Consider the following 23207-nt stretch of genomic DNA (forward strand, 5'->3'; position numbering starts at 1 on the left):
TTAGATGCATGAAAGATTGCAAAGAAAACCATTTACACTGAAATATAGTGATCAAAGTATTTAGGGAAAAAAAGTTCTTTGACTTCAGGTTAAGAATCTCTGTTCCAGAGACTTGGTCCTTCATTCTATGAAAAGGATGAGAAAAACGAAATCCAGGAGAGGAGTGGGGCATAGTAATGGGACAGAGGAGGATTTTAATCTATCATTCAGTCAACAAGCATCAGATACTGTGTTGCTAGATGCTAAAGATACAGAGACAATGTGAAACAGTCTTACTCTCAAGGAATTTACAGAAAAGATGATGTATTTAATTGTAAATATATATTATATATGTTATACACATTACATATTATGCTCTCACATGCATATGTATATGTGTCAATGTGTGAACACATATGAAAACACATACCATACTCATGCTACATACAAACACATATCTACATGTGTAGTTCCAAAAGTCTTAGAAAAATTTTAGTATTTTTTTAAAAATAGCTTAAAACTGTAATAAATACTAGATAATTTTATTCTGGAGGGATTAGCTACTACCAAAGCTGGGGGCAATCAGGAAAGTCTTATGTAGGAGAGGCAAAAATGAAGAGGGAGTATAATTCCTCAGACATGGGGATAATTGGGGTAAAAGCACACCGAGAGATATTAATCACCATGGTTATATATCTTGCTCTAGCATCCTTTAATAGTATGTCAGTAAGCACTTAGGTGGCACAGTGGGTACAGTGCTGGGTTTGGAGTCAGAAAGACTCATCTTTCTAAGTTCAAATGCAGTTTCAGACACTGTGTCTGATTTGTGACAAGTCATTTAACCCTGTTTGCCTCAGTTTCTTCAACTATAAAATGAACTGGAGAAGGAAAAGACAAGTCACTGATTAATCTTTGCCAAGAAAACCCCAAATGGGATCATGAAGGATCAGCCACGATTGAATAACAACTGCACAACAATGTAAAAGGCAGGAAAAGAAAATGTTGGGAACAATTGGGTTTGGGTCTTGACAAAGCATAAGCAAAGATAGAAAAAGGAGAAAGAAGAGTTGAGAATGGCAGACAATGCAACAGTGAATTGATAGGGACAAGAATGGAGAGGAAGGAAAGGGAAATTAGAACTGACAGGTAAAAGTCTAAAACAGTAAAGAGGGATAGAAAGGCTAATAGTTATAACATGTATACATATAACAATAGCATATGAATAATATTGCATACAAAAATGCAAATCAGCAACATAAATACATATAGAGAAATGAAATTGAGGAACAGGGGCAGCATTCACTACAGGCAAGAAAAATACCTTTCAGAGAAGGAAGCACATTCCCAAAGGTCACTGCCTGGGTTGGGGGGAAGCCTTGTTTGTCCCTAGCTATGACTCTGGGGCAGAGGCTTATGGTGTAAATGCACAATATAATTTCCTCCTAGGTACCCCCACAGATTAGTTCTTAATATACTCCATTATTTTGTTGCACATGCAAGCTGTCTACAATCAGTCACCCTGTCATTTCTAATGGCTACCACAGTTTGGCATAGTAATGGGAAATAATCTCAGAAGTGGGACTGAGAGAATATATCCTGCCTCTAAATCTCAGAATTATCCTTTTAGGTTACTTTCTGGAAGGCGAATAAGCAATCTAAAACAATCTTCATCTCTTAATAGCTGAAAAACCTGAATAAGCTTCCCCCCACCCTCAACACACAAAGAGCCTGGGAAAATCACTAGGGTTATGGTAGTAGGGATTAATTGGCATTGTTATAATGCTTACCAAATTTGGCCAGATGGCAAATGGCCAAGAGTACCTGCCTCAAAGACATCATGGGCACAGAGAGAATGCATTCGGGGTATAGGAGGTTTTTTTTAAGTGAAATTTACTTCTGATGCTCCTTACATTTCCATCTAAGACACTAAGGACTAGTTTGCTCTGAGGTGATTGACAAATATTTAAAATAAAAATGGAGGGATGGGGCATGATCAAGGGTACTTGACATACCTGTACTTCCTGGCTTGCCAGTCACGCTTGGTGGTTGAAGTTTTCTTCGGGTTGGCTTAGGAGGTGGCAAGATGGGATGATGAGTTTTGGCCACTGTACCTAGAAGATCACATTATATACATTGCTGTCACTCATAAGAACATAGCCACACAATTATAAGAAGATTGGTCTTTGTATGAAAAAAAGGGAATGATAAAATACCTATGAACTATAAGAGCTAATGTGCTTCATGAAGCATAAAATGATAATCAGACATCATAATATAAAAGTATCATATTCTTTCTCTATAGATGTTTGTCATTAGCAACCAAGTGATATAGTGCATAGAGTGCTGGACTAAGAGTCATGAAGATCTGAGTTCAAATCCTGAAATATATACTTACTGTGTAACCCTAAGCAAGTCACTCCATCTCTCTGAACCTTAGTTTCCTCATCTATAAAATGGTGATAATAATAGAATATGCCTCACAGGGCTGTTGTGAAGATCAAATTATATATGCTAATTTATTACTTTTTGTCACTTAAAAGGCTGAATGCAAGTCAGAATTTATAATTTTTCTCATGTTTCCACATATTTTCAGAGATTCTTTCTTTATCTTGATTTCTCATTGTTCTTTATTTTTATTTCTTTTGGAAATAGTATTTTATTTTTTTTCCAATTTAACATAAAGATAGCTTTGAACTTTCATTTTTTATAAGTTTTTGAGATCCAAATTTTTCTTCTTCCCTCTCCCTTTTCCCAAGATGGCAAGCAATCTAATATAGATTATACATATGCAAGCATCTCTTTGGTCTTTAATTGGTAATGGCTCTAAACATTTCCATTTTAAGTTTTTAGCTTCTACTCCCCTAATTGTCAAATGGTTAATGATCTATAAATACATATGGTTAATGATCTATAAATACATTTTAGGAGAGAGATCACTGAATGAAGTCTTTTTTGATAAAACACAGACCTTTGCATAATGAAAAAATTATCTCATTCAATTTTGTAGGTTCTGAAATCTGGCCACATCTTTATCTACTTCCCCTAAACAAAATTCTGCAAGAATTTTTACAACTGAGGGGATGCCCAACAATTGGGGAATGGTTGAACAAGTTGTGGTATCTGATTGTGACAGAGTACTACTGTTCCATTAAAATGTTCAGCAGGATGCTCTCAGAAAAATCTGGAAAAACTTACATAAACTGCTGCAAAGTGAAGTAAGCAGAACCAGGAAACCATTGTATAATAGCAACATTGTATGATAAATAATTGTGAATGACTTAGCCATTTTCAGCAATGCAATGATCCAAGGCAATTCCAAAAAATTCATGATGAAAAATACTATTCATCTCTAGAGAAAGAACTGATGTAATCTGAATGCAGATTGAAGCACACTTTTTTTTTACTTTATTTTCATTTTTGTGTACGTGTATTTTCTTTTACAACATGACTAATATATGTTTTGAATGACTGCATATGTATAACATCAAATTGTTTACTTTCTCACTGAGGGTGAAGAGAGGAGGGGATGGAGAGAATTTGCAACTCAAAACTTTTGAAAACAAATGTTAAAATTTGCTTTTCCATGTAATTGGGGATAAATAAAAATAAAAAGGCAAAATAATTTTAATAATAACAAAAATTGTGTCTGACAAGTTAAAAATCTATCTCATATATCTCCTCTAGCATCTTATGGACTGTGACCTCTTAGCATTAAATTAAGTACAAAAAAGAAAATAACAGTAAATGAATTAAATATAAAATAATCATTCAGGTAGCATATCCTAAGAAGCTATTATAAGCCTAGTGGATAGATGGATTATTTTTAATCATAAAGGAAAATATTTTCCTAATAATTTTACATAATTTATATATTCCATTAGTAATATATTGGCAGCTTCAAGTTATGGAGTGGATTGCAGTGGAGAAGTGGAGAGGTGTCTAATTTTGGATTTTATGGAGTATACATAATTATGCCATCTGTTGTATAGCAAATAAGTTGCCATCCTTGGAGCCAGGAAGACCTGAAGGTAGAACTCTATCTCTGACAGCTGCTTTCTGAGAATGGACAAATATTATTTAATCTCTTGGTGTTCTAAGACAACTCTGTAAGTCTCTAAATGGTAGTGTAGTTCCCACTAGAAGAAGCTTCTGGGAATTCTCTACTAATGAAATCACAAGTGCAGTTCTTATCCTCATATTTGTGTAGTGCTTTTCCTTATGGATCTTGACAATAACTTTTTAATAATCAGAAAATCTATTCTTTTAAGTCTCCATTTACAGAGGAGAAAAATTAAAGTTCTAAGAGTAAGCATAATTTTCTTGGAGCCACACAATTATATCACATTATGGTATATGAGGTAAATGGAAATTTGTTATTGTGCTGCATTGAAGCATCATTGTTCCATTTTTATCATGACCTGGTCTTACCTGGTTTTTTGGTAGCATCAAGTGAAACATTTTTGGGAGCACTGATATGCTTGTTAATATCTCCAGAGCTTGGTTTGATGTAATCTATTAAATAAAAATAAAAATGTATATTTAATGTACTTATTCTGAAATGAAACTTAATATCCAATGTATTTCTCTTTTTAGGTACATTATACTGAAATTTCAGAAAAAAAAAATCATTACTTTCTATCCATTGGTAGATCTTACTCAATGGAACTGCAGTTTTTCCTTACTATTAGTAATACTTAATTTATGAACTTTTTTTTTAATCTGGGTAGAAATAAGCTGCTCTTAGGAAATTTTTTTTTCTAATTTGGATATCTTTACTGAATTCAAGGTTTTATGGGAATGCTTGATTTTTATAGATTTTTTTTATGAAAATGAAACATCAGGTAGTTGAAAGAACACCAGACTTGAAGTGAGAACAATGCTTGATTCAGATAATCACAAACTTTGTGATCTTAGCTAAATGATTTCATTTATATAATTTTCAATTTTTCCATATATAAAATGGTAATAATAATAGGTGTACTATTATAATTATAAAACATTCTGTGAAGAAAGCATTTTGAACAGTTGAAAGCTAATGATTATATTATTATTCATTGATTTTGTAGTTTTAATTGAATATTAATGTCTAGAATATGGATTTCATCGTGTTGTTTAGGTTGGTTGGTTTTCCATTGTGTCCAACTCTCCATAAGGTTCATTTGGGGTTTTATTTGTCAAGATTATGGAGTGATTTGCCATTTCCTTCTCCAGTCATTTTAGACAAACAGAATTAAATAACTTGCCCAGGGTCATAGAGCTAATGTCTGACACCAGATTTGAACTCATGAAAATGAGTCTTTCTGATGCTCAGCACTCTCTCCATTGTGTCACCTAGATGCCTATTGTTATTGTGCTGAAGATCAAATGAGATAATTTAAGTGAAGTATTTTGTAAATCTTAAAGCACTATATGAACTTTTTTTTAGTTGCTATATGATGTTGGACTGTTGATTTTGTATGGTTTGTAATCTATGATCTGTGATTATTTTGCTCAAAAACTCCATGATGATAAAAATCATATAACCTATTATGATTTTCCTGCCTTTCCACCTCAACTTTACATGTTTAAACTGGCCTGCTTTTTTATTTAGTATTGCCTTACTAAAATGTATTCTCAAGATTTCATCTGCAGAATTATATTATGTTCAGCAAATATGTTTGGGTGCATTTTGTGGTTTAAAAAAAAAAAGCTGCCACACAACCTTAGAGTTCCACTATGATTTAGTTGGCACTGACTAATTCAACTTGAAAATATTCCCAAAGAGACCTTGCCTCGTCAGGACACTCAGCCAGGAAACAGAGCTCTTAGCAGCAGGGGTTTTAAACAAAGCCTGGCAAAGCTCAGAACAGTAAATTATTATTTTGAAAGAATCTGATCTATAAATTATTCAGTGCCAAGTCTTCTAAATGACCACAACAGATCTGTGAGGGGTAATTGCTCAATCTCTGTTCTAATTATCCAAACTTTGATTTGGGGTGAGTGCTCTATGAAAAGGGTGAGCCAACTTTTTCTTCACATTTTGACACATTACAAAATTATCTCCTGTCCTGACATGAATGACTATTAATATGAAACTAGAAGTGTTCAAAGTTTGGGCAGAATATCTTTCAAGGATGCCTTAAAAAAACCTCTGTTGTAGTTCTTTATGAAAAAAAAAATTCCAAATCTAAATTGAGACCACTAACATTGATTTGCTAATAGGTATGAAAGTATAACAAAAATGAATGGTTTATATGTTCAGTGGTATCCTGTAGCAAAGAGAGCAGAATACCCATGAAACTAGCTTTCAGATTCTTTAAACACATTAAAAACAGAAATTATTATTATTGTTTAGAAGACAAGAATTCAAATCTTGGTTTTGTTACTACTTATAAACTAGTGTCCTTGAGTCAATAGCACTATTTTTAAGCTTGATTTCCTTATCTTTGCAATTTAAATAATATCTATTCTCATGTTATTGTAAGAATCAAATTATGAGAAATATGAAATCAGAGCATAAGGCAAACATGCACTTATTATTGAAGTTCTATTCTGGTCCATCACAGATTGAGATAACCCTGGATTCCTGAAGGATAGGCCAGTGAAATACAAAGTCTGCCAGTTTCTACCATGATGGGAAGGCTCCAAATACTAGCCAGGTTTTAGATTGGCAACTGTCAACCTTGATAAGCCTCAGTAAGATCAATGAGGCTCATCATTGGAGATCTAGTCATCAAATGATTTTTTAAGCCATAGCAGCTCATAAGGACCTTTCATTAAGACTTGAAAAGATTCCATTTGGTATCAGGGGAGAAAGTAATTATATCCATGTAAAGATGGGACCATAGAATGATAGATTTAGAATTGGAAAGAACCTTAGAGGTCATCAAATCTAAATCCCTCATCTTACAGATAAGGAAACTGAGGTATGGAGAAGTAAAAAGATTTGTTGAGAATCACACAGTCAGCAAATGATCGAGGCAGGATTCAAATTTAGTTCTTCAGTTTTAGTACTCTATTCATCACATTTCCTAAATCATGGGTTCTCAAATATTGAAAGGCATGTGAATTAAATCCTATAAATAGGAGTTCTACTTGCCACCAAATTTGGAGACATTCAGTTTTCCTTTGTTTAGTAAGGAAAAAATAACAGCAGGGAATGGATTCATTATTAAAATAGTCAAGTCAATAAGCAATTGTTAATTGCTTATTATATGCCAGGTGGGTAGTTAGGTGGTACAGTGGATAGAGCACTGGGCTTGGAATGAAAAAGACCTATCTTCCTTGAGTTCAAATCTTGTCTCAGACACTTACTAGTTGTAAGACCCTGGAAAAGTCACTTAACTCTGCCCCAATTTCCTCATGTGTAAAATGAGCTGGAGAAAAAAATGACATTAATTCAGTATCTTTACCAAGAATCCCCAAATGGGCTTACAAAGAAAAATGCTGAAAAATGAGTGAACTGCACATGTATTAGGCACTGTGCTAAGTACTGGGGATACAAAGAAAGGCAAACAACTGTCCCTGATCTTAAGGAGTTCACAATATAGTGGGGAAATCAACATGTATGCACCTATGGCATAAATAAGATGCAGGTAGGATAAATTAGGAGCTATTTCAGAAGGAAGACACTAGCATTAAGGGGGGCTAGGAAAGGCTTCTTGCAGAAGTTGAGACTTCAGTGGAGACTTAAAGGAAGCCAAGGAAATCAGGATGTGGAGATGAGAGAGAGAGAGAAAGAGAGAATCTGGGTGTTCAGGAAAGCCAGGGAAAGTGCACGATCAGGAGATGGAATGCTTGGTTTGAGGAATAGTAAAGGAGGCCAGAGTCACATGGAAGGGAATAAGACATAAGAAGACCTGGAAAAATGGAAAGGAGCCAGATTATGAAAAGTTTTGAAGGCCAAACAGAAGATTTTATATTTGTCCCTACAGACAATAGGAAACTTCTGGAGTTTAATAAATGAGTAAGTAGCATGATCACTTAGGTTAGCTTAGGATGGTGACTTTAATAGTTGAATAGAGGAAGAACTGGGGTGGAAATGTTGTGTCACAGTTCCCTTTTATTTTCCTGTCTCAGTTTCCCTAATTACTCTGCCTCAGTTTCCCTAATTGTCCTGCCTCAGTTTCCCTGAATTGTTCTGCCTCAGTTTCCCTGGTTGCAACACTCCTTTTCTGCCCATCAGAACTGAGATAATTTGGGCTGTGGGTCTGACATTCTAGAAGATAAGACTGCAGATGTCCTATTTCAGATACCTAATTGGCATTGTTTATAACTCTAAGTTTCAGACTGCCTGGCTCTAAGCTGGACACATCCTTAACTCCTAGTTTGTTAGAATTTATGGTCCTACCTTCCCCATCCTATTAGAACCGGATTGATGGTCCCTGCCTGGAGATTCCTGCTCACCAGAGTTTGGACTCCACCCCTCTTTGTCTTAGAGCCCCAAGCTTGGAGCCAAGGATATATATATATATATATATATATATATATATATATATGTATGTGTGTGTGTGTGTGTGTATATATATATATTTCATTGAGAATTCACTTTTACTGCTGGATGCTTTGGACATCAGCCCGGGGGGCTACATGCCCCCAGAACGATCTCTCCCTCTCAGAAATCCAAGTAAAATATTAAAAACTCTCTGATCTCTACCCTGTCTCAGTTTCTCTGGCATTACAGAAAGAGACCTAAAGCAGAGAGATAAATCAGCAGCGTATTGCAATAGTACAATCATGTCATGATGAAGACATTAGGTGATGATATGCAAGGGCAGTGATGGTGTAAGGGGAAGGGTGAGGAAATATATGAGAAATGTTGCAAGGTAGACTCAACGGGACTTGGGCAACAACTTGAATATGGGGGAGGAGAGACTGTGGCGTGGAGGATGATAGCTAGATTGGAAGGATCATGATATTCTCCACAGTCAAGGATGAGTTAGGAGAGTTTTGGCAGAAATATAATAAGTTATTAATAACTTTCCTGGGCCTCAGTTTCTTCATATATAAAAGAGGGAGTTGGCAGGAAAACATTGTACAGCAATATTACATGACAATCCATTGTGAATGACTTAGCTCTTTTCTGTGGCTGTAGCATCTGTAGCAAATGTAGCAAATCTGTAGCAAAGATCTAAGACAATTTCTAAGGACTCAAGATACCTCCAGATAAAGAACTGATGGAGTTTGAATGCAGGCTTAAGCATACACTTTTAAATTTTTTTTTAAACTTTCTTTTAGTCTGTGTTTTCTTTCACAACATGACTAATATATAAATGTTTTTCATATTTCATTTGCATTTTATTGTATATATATAATATCAAATTGCTTACTGTTTTAGGGAGGGGAATTAGGGAGGAGGGGAGGAAAGAATTTGGAAATCAAAATTTAAAAAAAGAATGTTAAAAATTGTTTTTACATGTAATTAGAAAAAAATATATATTATTTGGGGGTGTGGCTTACAAGATACCTACCAACCTTAGATTTATGGTCCCATGGGCACATTTAGTTGAGAAATAAATTTTCTAAAAAAATTTCTGCAATCAAAAAGGGAACAATGTTCATAAAAGAATAGGTCTCTTCCACTGCCACCAGAAGTTAAATAAATAACCAGCACAAAAGTCAATCATGAGACCAGCTTAAACATCATAAAATTTAACCACTGCTCAGTATGCTATTGATTAGGGAGTAAAGACACGTTCCTCACCTTGGCATCTGTATTCTGTGGTAACCAAATGTACTTGGCATAAAGGCAGTGAAACTTGGTTCTTTTATTGGAATACCATGTGGATGTGGACTAGAAGTTTAGCTGGTGACTATATTGGTTAGAAGTATGAGTGCCAAGTTGGTTCAAAAAAGAACATTCAATAGCTCTTTGACTCAGAAATAGTTGTATTTACAAGGCATTTGGAAGAGTTCAGAAAGTCTGAGGGACTGTCTGGTAGAGAGTTTGTGGTCTTGCTGAAGGCATTTTTCAATGTGGCCCTAAAACTTTGCAATACCTAATCAAGGATCTGCACATCTCGGGCATCCTTGAAAAATGAAAACACTGACAAAAATTTCCTAAATTTCTATTTTGTAAAATACTTTCAGTCTATTAGATCATAAAATCCATAAAGATAAAGGTCTTGTTTGATCCAAACATAATGTCTCCCTTAGAAACTGGGACAATGCTCTGTTCAGTGAGAGATATTTCATCAGTGTTTGTTGAATTGTATTGAATCTTACAAGAGGTAAAGGGAAAGAAACAAAATTCACCACCTGCTTGCCCTTTCATTTTGCCAAAATGTAATTGCCATTGCATTTTAAGGACTATGGAATTTTTCATTTGTCCTATACCTGGAAGCTTCCCTATTATCTCCTCTATTCAAGGTTTGGATAGTGGGTACTTTTTCTACAGACACAGATCATAACTCTTTTAGAATTGGTAGAGCAGAAAAGTACAAGAAGTATGCTGGTAAATGTTTCCCTCTGAGGGAGGGAAAAGGGAGACATGCTGGGCACACATTAAAGTTTAATCTGCAGTATTAATATTTTCTCTACTGCTTTCCTAAGTCTAGACAATCAACAAAATAACAAACCTGCCCTGATCTGTAGCATTAGCTGATTTCTGAGGTGTAAATGCTCACTCTGAAAATATAACAATTGGCTGTCTCAGGAACTAGTCAGAGCTGGCTCCAGTACATGCCCACTCTATATCCAATTTGGTGCTAAACATCTCTTCAAAGATAATGAGCTTAATCTATGGACACCAACTATACAGCCCATCACCAGGCCTTGCACATTGCAGTCATACAATAAAAATTTAACTGAATTGAACATAATAAAATTGACTTTGATTTTTTTTAATAGGCAAACTGTAATAAGACATGATTTTTCTGGACATTATGGACTTGTCTTTTGATTTTTTCTAATAAGGTTAGAGGTAGAAATGAAGTACTTCTTTGCTATCAATCTTGAGTTCTCATCTGCCTAACTTTTGGGAATGTAATTGAGAGTATGGAGGAGATGGAAATTCTGGAACTGTTGCTTTCTGAAGACCTGAGTGAGTGAAAGCAGATTGCTAAAAAAAAACACACTATCTCTATGTTTCATTTCAATAATATCCCCAAGTTAACCAAATACTTTAATAACTTAAGCAATTCCTTTCTGAACCTTTTTTCTCTGAAATGTTAATCAGTATTGAATGGGACCAGAGTGAGGGAAAAGTCATTTATTTATTTATTTTAAAAACATCATGTTAACAGAGGGTAAAAGGATATAACACTGGAAAGGACAATAGAGATTACCCTCATTTTACAGATGAGGACATTGTCCCAGAGGAGAGAAGTCACATTCTAAGGATCACATGTAATATGACATGTTAGGTCTTGTATCAGAATCCAGGTGTTTATAATAACTAACAAAGGGAAGTGCTTGGAAAGATTTCTTAGAGCAGTAATACCTTGAAGACTATAGTTGTCTGAGAAGCTTTTATGTGGGTTAAGATATTTAATACTTAAAAAAAAAAAACTGGTAGGATTTTATCAGTGGAAATGACATCCATGGAGTATGAACCACCTGCTTGCCATTGCATTTTAAGGACTTTGGAATTTTTCATTTGTCTTATACCTGGAAACTTCCCTATTATCTCCCCTATTAAAACCTGATCTCCTTGAGAGTTTTATTAGTATCCCTAGCACTTAGCTTATTGTTTTATGTATGGTAAGTACTTAATAAATGCTTTATTCTTCCATTCACTAGAAAAACTTGTGAATGCATACTGGTAGCTAGTCTAATGATTCTGATATCTGGGAGTCTACTCCATCATTAATAGAACAATTCCAGGCCTATTGATGGAGGCATTGGTATAATCTGGTTGTCTGGGTTATCTAATGGGGATCATTTTGCTTTATGGGACCTAAAAGGGTCATAACATTTTACTAAATTGGGCAAAATCCTACTTTTATTAGAGATCATATACCAGTAGCTCAGATTAATGTACATGTATATACTATATGTAGTATATACATACATACATTTTATGTGTGTATGTGTATATATGTATATGTGTATACATACTTCTATATACATATATATATATATATACACACGCACACACATGTGTATTAAATGGCCCCTTAGAGAGAGTTAATATTCTTCTCCAAGCTACACTTTGAACTTCATCTATCATGACCAATTTTTCATTCTGAAGCCTCACTCTAATCTTGAAATTCATAGGTTGGAAGTACCTTCCTGCCACCTCTCCCTCTGATTAGATGGCTCTTTTAGAACCTTCATTTATGGAGAGTTCCCAGGATAGCCATGTCTAATGCCTCTCTAGGCTCTATTTTAGACTTCCCCTACCAGATATCTGTGGGGCCAGATAACTTTATATGCTCACATACTTTTTAGATTCCTTTCTTTGTTTTTGTCTTCCTCCATTAGAATTAGTAAAACTTTTTATGGTAGGGATTGACTTGTTCTTGCATTTGTATTTCCAGAATTTACTTAAGTGTCTGACACATAGAAAACATTGAATAAATGCTTGTTGAGTGATTAGACACATGCAAACTTTAAAAAAGAATTTCAAAGTCACTCTTATCTTTATTGACTGGGGGGAAAGGTTCTGTTTTTGTTTGTTTGTTTGTTTTGGTTCTCTTTGTCAAGACCAATATGATGCCTTAATACATTTGTTATATTTCTCATGTTAAGATCATTTATCTATGTTTGGGGAAATGCTCTTGTTTATTTGGTCTAGTAAGTTACTCATTTGGGAATGAATGTGATCTCAAACATATTGGATTTAATTTCAAAACATTTCAAATCCCAATTCTGGAATTTCTGTTTCTGATTAGTTTTAGTTTTTAATTCTAGTCACACAAACAACAGGACATTCTGGGAATCTACCTTGTGTAAAGTGTGTGTATGGGTGTGTGTTTCTCTCTCTCTTTGTATGTGTGTTTTATTACTTCAAGAAAATTGATATGGGAATTCAGCAAAATTGTTCAAAATTAACAATGACGCTTCTAGTTCTAAAGTACTAAAAGAAAGCATCATTTTGATCATTACCTGTGTCTTGAGAAATTCCATTGGGTTTGAACCTATCAGCTCCTGTAATTGTCCTATTTTTGTCTGCAAAGAAAGTGGGAATTTAAGGTTAAAATATTTTCTTGGAACAATTTAACAGCCAAGGAAAACAAAAAGATTGGAAATTGTTTTTGAAGGAGGGTTATTATGAAGAGAGGAATAGCTTAGGTCAGAAGAGGAGATGTTAAATCAGTTTTTAAAACCATTGATTTAAACCCTTTCCCCCATTTTTAAACCCTATTAAACTATTCAAATGGTGTTATGTCATTCTCTCTGCTCTAGATCCTCCTCCTCCTCCTCTTTTTCCTCCTCTTCCTCCTCCTCCTTCTCCTTGTCTCATTCTCCTCTTCTTCTTCCTGTTCTTGCTCCTTCTCCTCTTCTTTTTCTCCTCCTCCTCCCCTCTCCCTTCTTCTCCTCCTTTCCTCCTTTTCCTCTTCCTCCTTAACTTTCTCCTCCCCTCCACTTTCTCCTTCCCTCTTTCTTATCTTTGCTTCTCCGAACCCTTCAAAGTTCCATTGAAATGCAAATTCCCTTCAAGTAACTGATTGATCTTAATTAAGGTACCTTAATGAGGTCAATTTTACAATCTTTAGAGAATTTCCCTGGTCGGTCAACTTTTTTGGGGGGAGGGGAAGTATTGTTAATTTTTTATTTCTCATACTTGAGCCCAGTACTGCATTCTAAGTGGCCACAGGAAGTAAGGAAGTATTCACAGCTATAGGTGCTAATGAATGGACACTTTTCTTTTTTGAAAAAAGGGAACATATGAGTCGATTTTTGCTTAAAAAAACAAACAATAACAACCCCCTCACACACTATTGTCCTTGCTCCTGTAATAGCTCAAAAGATTGTTTTTGCTAATTATTTGAATTCTTCAATGGAAGCTTCAGTTTTCTTAATATACTTCCGCACATACTCTTGGTTGCTACTCAATCTGCATAGCTTTGTAGGCCACAGGATTCTGTGGGAAGGATTTCAAGTTATTTTGCCAAATCCTTTCTATTGTTTGGGACCCAGCATGTGTGTCATTTTCACAATGACATCTTTAACACTATAAGGTCTATAGGACTATGTATATAAGACTATAAGGCTATAGGGCTCTTCTCCTTTAAACATCCTCATTACTTTTCTTATATCCTAAGTGGGCATGTTTGTATGGACTTTTTAAAGGCACTAGAAATGACTCAAGGGTAGTGTATTATATATTCTGTATATTCACAGGTAGTCTGTGGTAGTGGAAAGAATAATTAATGGATCTGAAATCAGAAAGATCTGGTTTTGAAACCTGCCTCAAAACTTAACTACCTATGTAATCCTGGGCAAATCGCTTAAACCTCTCAGTCTCATTTTCTTCACCTATAAAATGGCAATGATAATGATAAAACTTATCTCATAGGTTTGTTGTGAAAATTAAATAATTTTTTTGCAAACCTTTAAGAGCTATACACACATATGTTCATTATTAATAAAAACTGCTCAATGTTCTCTCTATATCTGTGCATATACATACTTGTATATGTACATATATATGTATTAAATTAGATTTGACTTATAATAACTTTAGGCAAATGAAAAAATTATTTGATTATTTCCCCATCTAATTTTTATTTTTTTATAAAGTGACTTACACAATTATTTATATAGTGATTTAAATTTTGCAAAGTCCTTTATGTATGTTGAATCATTTGATTTTTCCAATAATACTGTGAGGTAGGTGGACTTACTAATCCAACTTTACAGATGAAAATACTGAGGCACAGAGAAATTAATTGATTTGCATGGGATCACACAGTTAGTAAAGAGATTTTCATTGTGTAGAGTTTTAAAATGAAAAATAGGGGCTTTATTAGTTAGTCAATTAAAGCATATATTTCATTAGGTCTTTTAAAGAAAATAGTGCTTAAATGAAAGCAGATCCAAAATTGCCAGGGTCCTGGCTCTAATTTTTTGTTGTCTCTTAAGATGGTGCTTTATTTAAAAGGGAAGGAAAGGAAGTAGATAGAAAATTTAAGGGTGTGCCCTTTTAAAAAATGGAGTTTGGAGCTCTCTTAGGAGATTGTTTCAAAAGTCTTAGCGCAATGTAAGCATTGTTTGTTCTGATATTTGTCATTACACAGCGATTTTAAATTAAAAACTGTTAACTATTCTTATTATATATAAATAAACAAGCTTGGAATAGTGTTAGTATTGCCATACACATGAGACTGTATTTAAAGTTACTCTTAAAGTAAAATAGGAGTCCATTGGTGCTCTTTGGTGGGTTGGGATGGGGGGAACAATTAAAAAAAAAACTAGCTGAACCATGAGATAAGCAGGTATCTATAGCAGAAGCATAATCAACAATAACCTGACACTTATGATTTATGCAATCTGGGACCAGCCATTTCACTGCTCAATGCTTCAGTTTACCTATCTGTAAAAGATTTGGATTATAGGTATTGCTTTTGGAACAATATTTAAGCATTCATGTCATGAAAAAGAGAGAAAGGAGGAGGTGGGAAAACAGAAGTGGAGAGAGAGAAGTGGAAGACAGAAGTGGTAAGAGAGAGACAGAGATATACAGAGAGAAAGAGGAAGAGAGAGAGAGAAGGAGAAAGGGAGAGAGAGAGAAGAGAGACACAGAGACAGAGAGACACAGAGAGAGACAGAAACAGAGAGACAGAGGGACAGAGGGAGAGAGAGAGCAATTACAACTTACCAGGTCTGACAGGTCTCTTTCTTATAGTAGTAGTGTACACTTTATTTGGTGCTGAAATAGAGAACACATTTTATGTTTAATAGTGAAGTCTCTCATTTAAACCAAAGAGAAGAAAATAAGTCCAAAAGGAGTCAGTTGATAAGAATTCTTCATAGGAACAGAATGAGGTATTTCTTCCAGATGACACTATATCTATGAATTCATGAAAAAGCATATATTATATAGTTGGTACATGGCCAAGCACTGTGCTATGTGCTGAAGAAACAAATATACAAGTCAGTTCTTACTCTCAAGTAGCTCACATTCGACTAAGTGGAGATAGCATGTATAGACTGCAAGTCAGATGGAGAGGTCCAATGGCCCTTATACCACAGTGGTCAAAATCATGCATGTTCTTTCATGTTATTTTTCACTACTAATATAATATCTATTTTCACTGTTGAACCATTTGACAGTGCCAAGGACTAAGGTTTCCAGAAGTTTGTTTTCTGTGTCTTCAATAGTTTGACTTGCTCTCTGTTTCTGTCTGTCTCTGTCTCTGTCTCTGTCTCTGTCTCTGTCTCTGTCTCTGTCTCTGTCTCTGTCTCCTCTCCTCTCCTCTCCTCTCCTCTCCTCTCCTCTTTTCTCTTCCTCTCTTCTCTCCTCTCCTCTCTTTTCTTTTCCTCTTCTCTTCTCTCCTCTCCCCTTCTCTCCTTTTCTTTCCTCTCCTTCTTTTGTCTCCTCTCTCTCTTTCATTAAAGCAGATGCATTACAGATACAAATATGCTAATCATTAAAAGAAAAAAATATTTTTTTACACTAGGTCTTATCAAGGTAGGAGAGGGGAGGTAAAGCTATTCCTATAATAGATACAAGAGATTCAGATTCACTTAGTGAAATTCTTTGCAATACACTCTTCTCCAACCACCCCCCATCCCTAATTATCTTGATGGATGCTTGACATAAAAATCAAATATTTCACCCATTCCTTCAATATACTTCAATATACTGAATGGGAGACATGAAAAGAATTCCTTCATAGCAAACAGAGAAAGGTGTTTTTAGGAAGGCAAGTTGAGATTCATTAGAACATGTGGTCTCAGCTAATTGTCCAGATATTTGCCAGATTTAGAGAAAAATAATTAATCAAAGTTATTTCAGAACAAAGAAAAATGAATTTTTAGCTCCAGACTGTTATATATACATATATTTGAAGTATATATTGTTGAAGAACTAGATAAACAGGGTTGATAACCCTTAAGAAAGCAGAAAAATGGACATTAAAAATAAGTTTATATGCCTTATAAGAGGTTATCTTGTGAATAAATAAAATGACTTTTTAAGAAAATATTATTTATTTATATTATTATTTGTTATATTATATATATAATATAATATATATTATTATAAATATTAAATGTTTAGAAAATATTTGGAAAATATTAGAGAATTTTAGAAAATAATGTTTTTGCTCTTTACTCTAAGGTTGCTTTTGACTTTTTATGACTTTTTAAAGAACATTTTCTTATTATCATGTGTTATTCTAAATTCAACCTTGAAACTTGAAAGTCTACTTAAATAAATGTTTGAAAAATAGGACTTTGGGGTTTCTGCTAGGTTCTAATATTTGGGGAAAAAAAAACCATTCTTTCTTGATTGGCCAAAGAATATAGGGTTGATTTCAGGGATGATAAGAATCATTCTCTCCTAAGAGGCGCAAATTGGTGAGGGAAAGTAGGATCAAGACTATAGGTATATGGAAGTACCTGGAGGTGGTGGATAAGGAAACTAACAAAGAGAAGAAAAGGCGAAGCAGAAAACAACTGAAGTCATTTTTAAAAATGTTTGCTTATTTCACATTTCAGCCTCCACTTGTCCTTGTTCTCTCTTGTTTAATCTCCCTTGAGAAAATAAATTACTTGTAATAGTTTGATTATGGAATGGAAAATTTTATTTTATAGCTAGTTTTTATAAAATCTGACTGTAGCTCATAATTAGCTTTTTAAAAATTTTCAAAGAGATCTCATTTTATGAGTGCAGCCTCTGTTTGCATCAATACCATAGGCTATTTAAAAAAAAATTAATCCAATTCTATTTAAGTTATATTAAGTATCTACTTTTTTCCAAGTTTCCCAGACTTAAAAAATTATTAATGTTGTATAAATGCGTTCTAATTTTTTTTTCTTCCTAGTGCAATTTTATTAGTTGACTTGACACTGTTAACTTCTTCCTGCTACTTCTCCCCTCCCTCCTACTTTAAACTAAGATCAGAGAATAATTAGAGCCAGAAAAGATTTAAGAGACCATTTTGTCCCCACTTGCTCAAGGTCCTATGGTTTGTTGGCTACAGAACTATTCCTAGAGCCCAAGTCCCCTGACTCCAAGCTCAGAGTTTCCCCCCCCCCCCGCCCCCATACCCAGTATTGCCTCCTATCATCAACTCTGTGGACATTTAGCTAAGACTGGAAAGAATTTTTCTTGCAAATCATATAATTAACTTCCATGATTTGGATGATTTTGTTCATATAATCTAAGGAAGTTATTTATGTGTCCTCTTAAATTAGCAATAGATATGTCAAGCACATATATAAATAAAACCTGTGAAAGAGAATATACTGTGACCCATTTTTAAAAGTTTCCAATGTAAAAATTTTGATATGCAAAATTTTGCCATATTTTGGGCCAAAATAAATAGTGTCTTACTGAAAGTCCCTATAGATTTAGCTTGGGCAATACCAAACGAATGTTAGAAATGAATAGAAGCATTTATTTTACACCTCCCCGCCCCTCATATTGGTACAGGACATAAAATGCTCCATAATGATTTCATTGGTTTGTATTTCAGCTACTCTTAATGCCAACACAACAATTTGACAGTCAAAATCAATCATTTTTTGACCCAAATGATAACATTATAAAAATATTTTCTTAAAAATTGGGGATATATGCTAAATATAAAAGTGAAACAAAAATGGACCTATAAGTACAAAAATATTCATACCTGCTTTTTTATATAAAATGCTGAAAACAATCTCTATAACTGGTTAAATTATGGTAAATTGATATTATGTCCATGTATTTTTTTCCTGGACCTGAGATTTCATTAGCCTAGAAAGCTCTGGGTGGAGAACTTCTATCAATGTAAATTAGATCTTTTTCTTTTTTCAAAATTTTAATTATTTTTTATTTTTACATCACTTACATTTCCCAATGTTTTCCTTCCTTTATATCTCTCTGAAATTGCCACACTTTATAACAAAAAATGAAGACAACTTCATTCACCTGGCCCCCAACAGTTCCACTGAGAGGGGTCCTCAAACTTTTAAAATAGGGGGCCAGTTCACTGTCCCTCAGACTGTTGGAGGGCCAGACTATAGTAAAAACAAAAACTTTGTTTTGGGGGCCTTTAAATAAAGAAACTTCATATCCCTGGGTGAGGGGGATAAACGTCCTCAGCTGCCGCATCTGGCCCGCAGGCCATAGTTTGAGGACCCCACTGAGAAAGTCTGATATCTCTAATGTTCCATGCACCCATTCTCCCTCCTATGCATTTAAAGAAGGGAAGTGACATCTCATCCCTCTCCCTCTCTCCCTCCTTCTCTCCTTCTCTTCCTTTCTCCCACCTCCTCCTCTTTTTGTCACACTCCAAATGAGTATAATTTTCACAGCATTCAGTTGTATAATATAAATTAAGAACTAGAAGGGACCTCAGAGGTCATTTAGTCTAATCTCTTCATTTTAAAGATGAGGAAATTGAAGCTCAGGGAATTTTGCCCAAAATGATGTTCCTGTTTCTGCCCACTTTACTATATATTGTATTATATGCATCTTCCCATACTTTTCTATATTCATCCTATTTGTAATATTGTATTATATAAATGACCAGGACTTGTTTAACCATTCCCAAATCATTGGACACATACTTAGTATCCATTTTTTGGGCTGTTACTGTTTTTCTCAAAAGTGCTACTATAAATATTTTAATGAACACATAGCTTTTCTTTTCTTTTTTTTCTTTTCTTTTCTTTCTTTCTTTCTTTTTTTTTTTTGGAGGAGATTATATGCCTATAGTGATATGTCTGGGTTAAAATATAGGGACATTTTAGTTACTTTCTTTCAGTAATTCCAAATTGCTCATCTAATTAACAAGAATTTGTTAAAGACTTACCAGAAGCCAAATACTAGGCTAAATGCTGAAGATAAGAAGAAAAAGCAAAAGACAATCTCTACTCTTACATTATAACAGAAGAAATAAGTATATAAAGAGATGGGCAGTACTAGAAACTGACAGGGAAAGATTTCTTTGAAGAAAGTCAAGGGGGAGGTAAGGAAGAAAGTAGCTAAAGCACAGACATGGTCATGGAAGGAGCTTCATGTGTGACAAAGAACAAGTAGTATGGCTAGATATTGAAGTATGTGTGTATCATATGTATATTATATATAGAGAAATAGAAATATACAATTCATAATTTAATTTATCTATAAATAATATAAATTATAACAAATTACATATTAGTATTATAATATAAATATAACAAAATTAATATATTTATAATATTACATGTAATATATATATTATTAAACGAATGAAAGGGTAGTAAAGGACCAGAGCTTTAGATGACAAAAGAGCTTATATTTGATCCTAGAGATGATAAAGGACCTCTGGAGTTTTTAGTGAGTAGGGGTGTTACATTGTCATTCCTTCTACATGTTAAGGAATTCACTTTAGCAATTGTGTGGAAGAAGGCCTATTGTGGGGAGTTCTTTGGGCCAGGAAGACAAATAGGGGGCTTGCAATAATACAAGTGAGAGTGGTTGAGGGCCTGAATGTATATGAGATGCTAAGAATATAGAAACTTTAAGAAATAGGAACTCATTTACCAACAGTGAACTAATCAAATATGCTTGTATTTCCACAAACCCTCCAGCATTGATGACTACCATCTTATTTCATCTTTGCTAATTTGCTAGGTTTGAAATTAAACTTCAGGATGGTTTTGATTTGTATTTCTCTTAGTACTTCGGCACATTTTGATGTATTTTTAAAAATTAATTTGTAATTCTTTTAAGAATTCATTGTTCTTATCTTTTTACCATTTATTTATTGGGGAAGGATTTTTATTTTTCACATTTATGTTATTTGCTTGGATATCTTGAATATCTTACTCTGATCAGAGCTATGTGATACATTCCCCCCAACAAAAACTTTCCTTTTTATCCTTGTTGCATTAATTTTGTTTGTGCAAAGATTTTCATTTTCATATAATCAAGAACATTGTTTTTGCCTTGTAGAATTGCCTCGTTCTTTGTATAGTTGAGAATTTATCCTTTAGACATAGCCATGAAAGGTATCTGAATATGGTCCTCTCATAAATATTTTTTATGATATGATTTTTTAATATTCAAGTGACATATCCATTTTGAATTAATTTTTGCATATGTTGCAAAATGTTGGTTCAAACCTAATTTCTGCCAGGTGACTTTCCAGATGTTTTTAGTTATGTTGGATTTTTTTGTGATCCCGTTTAGGATTTTTGTGTCAAAGATACTGGTTTGCTATTTCCTTCTCCAATTCATTTACATAGGAGGAAACTGAGGCAAAGAGGGTTAAATGATTTGACCAGGGTTACATAGTGTTCAAGGCTGTATTTGGACTTAGGAAGATGAGTCTTTCTTACTCTAGGTCCAGCATTTTAGCTTTCCTAGTGGTTCTTGTCAAATAGAGAATTGTTTTCTGGGAAATTTATGATTCCAAATTTACCATATACATACCATAAACATATGGTTGGTATATGCCATATACAAATACCATATACTGAGTTCAATTATTTCCTATTCTTCCTTGTCCAGTACATGAATTTTGTACACATCAGTACTCTTAGTGATTTTTCAGTTTGAAGAACTCTGGTAAGTGGGTGATATTTCCTCTGTAAGTGCAACAGTTAAGACTATAACTGAACTGTGCCTACTAGCATTACAACTGAGACTAACTAAAAACAATTAAAACTTTCATCTAAAGTATTTAAAAAACATGCAATATATTTGATCTTTTACATTTCAGGTTGGATGGTTATTTTGGACTTGTTGGGAAAGCATATTTTTAAAATGCAGTATTAAAGTGGAAATAAAAATCCCATGGAAATAATTGCTGAATATAAAACACACCACATACCTCAAGCCTTCTGTGAGACAAAGCAAAAAGAAAAAAAAAATTAAAAGGGAGGCTAAAAGCTCAATGAGCCTAACAAAAAGAAAGCAATAATTGATATTTGTTTATATGATGACTCTTTTGAACAAGTTTTTCAAAACGATCCGATAGTCTCAGTCTTGTTGATAAAAGTGAATCATGAAATTTGGGGGGTAAGAAGTGTCTGTTCAATTATGAGTAACTTAATATAATTCATCCTGTTTGCTAATAAGTTAACCTTAGCTTTTTTTTTCCTTTTCCTTTTTTTTTTTTTTTTTTTTTTTTGTGTTTTAGACTCAAACACAAAGGTTTGGATTTCTGGATCATTACTTTGACCTTTGTATGGATGATAGTGAGTTTCACATTACTTGGGGGAAATGCCAGACATTTTATGGGAGTATTCTAATGGAAAACATAATACTTGTCTTGGAATATGTAGTTGGGAAATGCCAATGATCTCCCCCCAGAAATTAAAACAAATGATTGTTTCAGACTTCTGTCCCTTCTGTTCATTGTTCCGTTTTCAAAAAGTCTGAAACTTCCTTTGCTTTTAATTTCTTTAGCTCAAATTGAATGAATCTCTGGAAGGAAATTGCTCTCTCCAGAGTTACAATCTCTTAATTGCCAAAGCTTATGATCTTTGAGGCCTCTGGCAGTGTTGATTTAGTGTTTATTCCCTACCCTCTCCTGGTTTTTCTCTTTCCTTTTTGATTTCTCAGTCTTTTGTTGTTGTTGCTGAATCATTATCAATATTATTCCCCAGAGGGTATATCCAAAGGCTCTGTTCTTGATACTTTTTTCACTCTATACTTACTTAGTGACTTCTTTAGCTCCCATAAATTTAATTTCTATGTATGTAGATGCAGATGGCTCACAGATCTATATATTTCCTTCACAGTATCTCTCATGATCTCTCTCACTTTACCCTCTTATCTATAGGAAATTTTCAAAATGAATGTTCCAAAGACATCTCAAAGTCATCAAGTCCAAAGTAGAATTCATTGCTTTTCTGCCCCATCTCTGTCCTTTTTTTTTTCTCTCAAGGGAATTACTACATTCTTAAAGTCTCCCATGTTTACTACATTGTTTTTATTATTAACTTTTTATTCATATTCACTTTTCATATTTTTATTTTACTTTCACATTTTTTGTATCTGTTTCTTTCTCCTCATAACCACCACATTAATTCTGGCCCATATCACTTCTTGTCTGGACTATTGCAACTGGCCCCTTTTTGGTCTTTCTGACTCATTAGTCCACATTCCAATTCATACAGCTGCTAAAAAGCTTTTCCTTAAGTAGAGATATGATTATATCACT

At 34.1% G+C, this 23207-nt stretch overlaps 1 protein-coding gene across 1 annotated transcript in view; it reads right to left on the minus strand.

Annotated features, from left to right (window-relative positions):
• ABI3BP (ABI family member 3 binding protein) overlaps window positions 1–23207 on the minus strand; it is a 134203-nt gene that overhangs the window by 34637 nt on the left and 76359 nt on the right. The window contains exons 41-44 of the mRNA XM_051990599.1: window positions 15722–15772; window positions 13006–13068; window positions 4408–4491; window positions 1992–2090 (exon numbers count right to left, since the gene is read on the minus strand). Of these exons, the coding sequence (XP_051846559.1) occupies window positions 1992–2090; window positions 4408–4491; window positions 13006–13068; window positions 15722–15772 (297 nt within the window). The remainder of the gene's footprint in view (window positions 1–1991; window positions 2091–4407; window positions 4492–13005; window positions 13069–15721; window positions 15773–23207) is intronic.

The sequence above is a fragment of the Antechinus flavipes genome, chromosome 3 (assembly GCF_016432865.1).
Source record: "Antechinus flavipes isolate AdamAnt ecotype Samford, QLD, Australia chromosome 3, AdamAnt_v2, whole genome shotgun sequence".
NCBI classification, from domain to species: domain Eukaryota; kingdom Metazoa; phylum Chordata; class Mammalia; order Dasyuromorphia; family Dasyuridae; genus Antechinus; species Antechinus flavipes.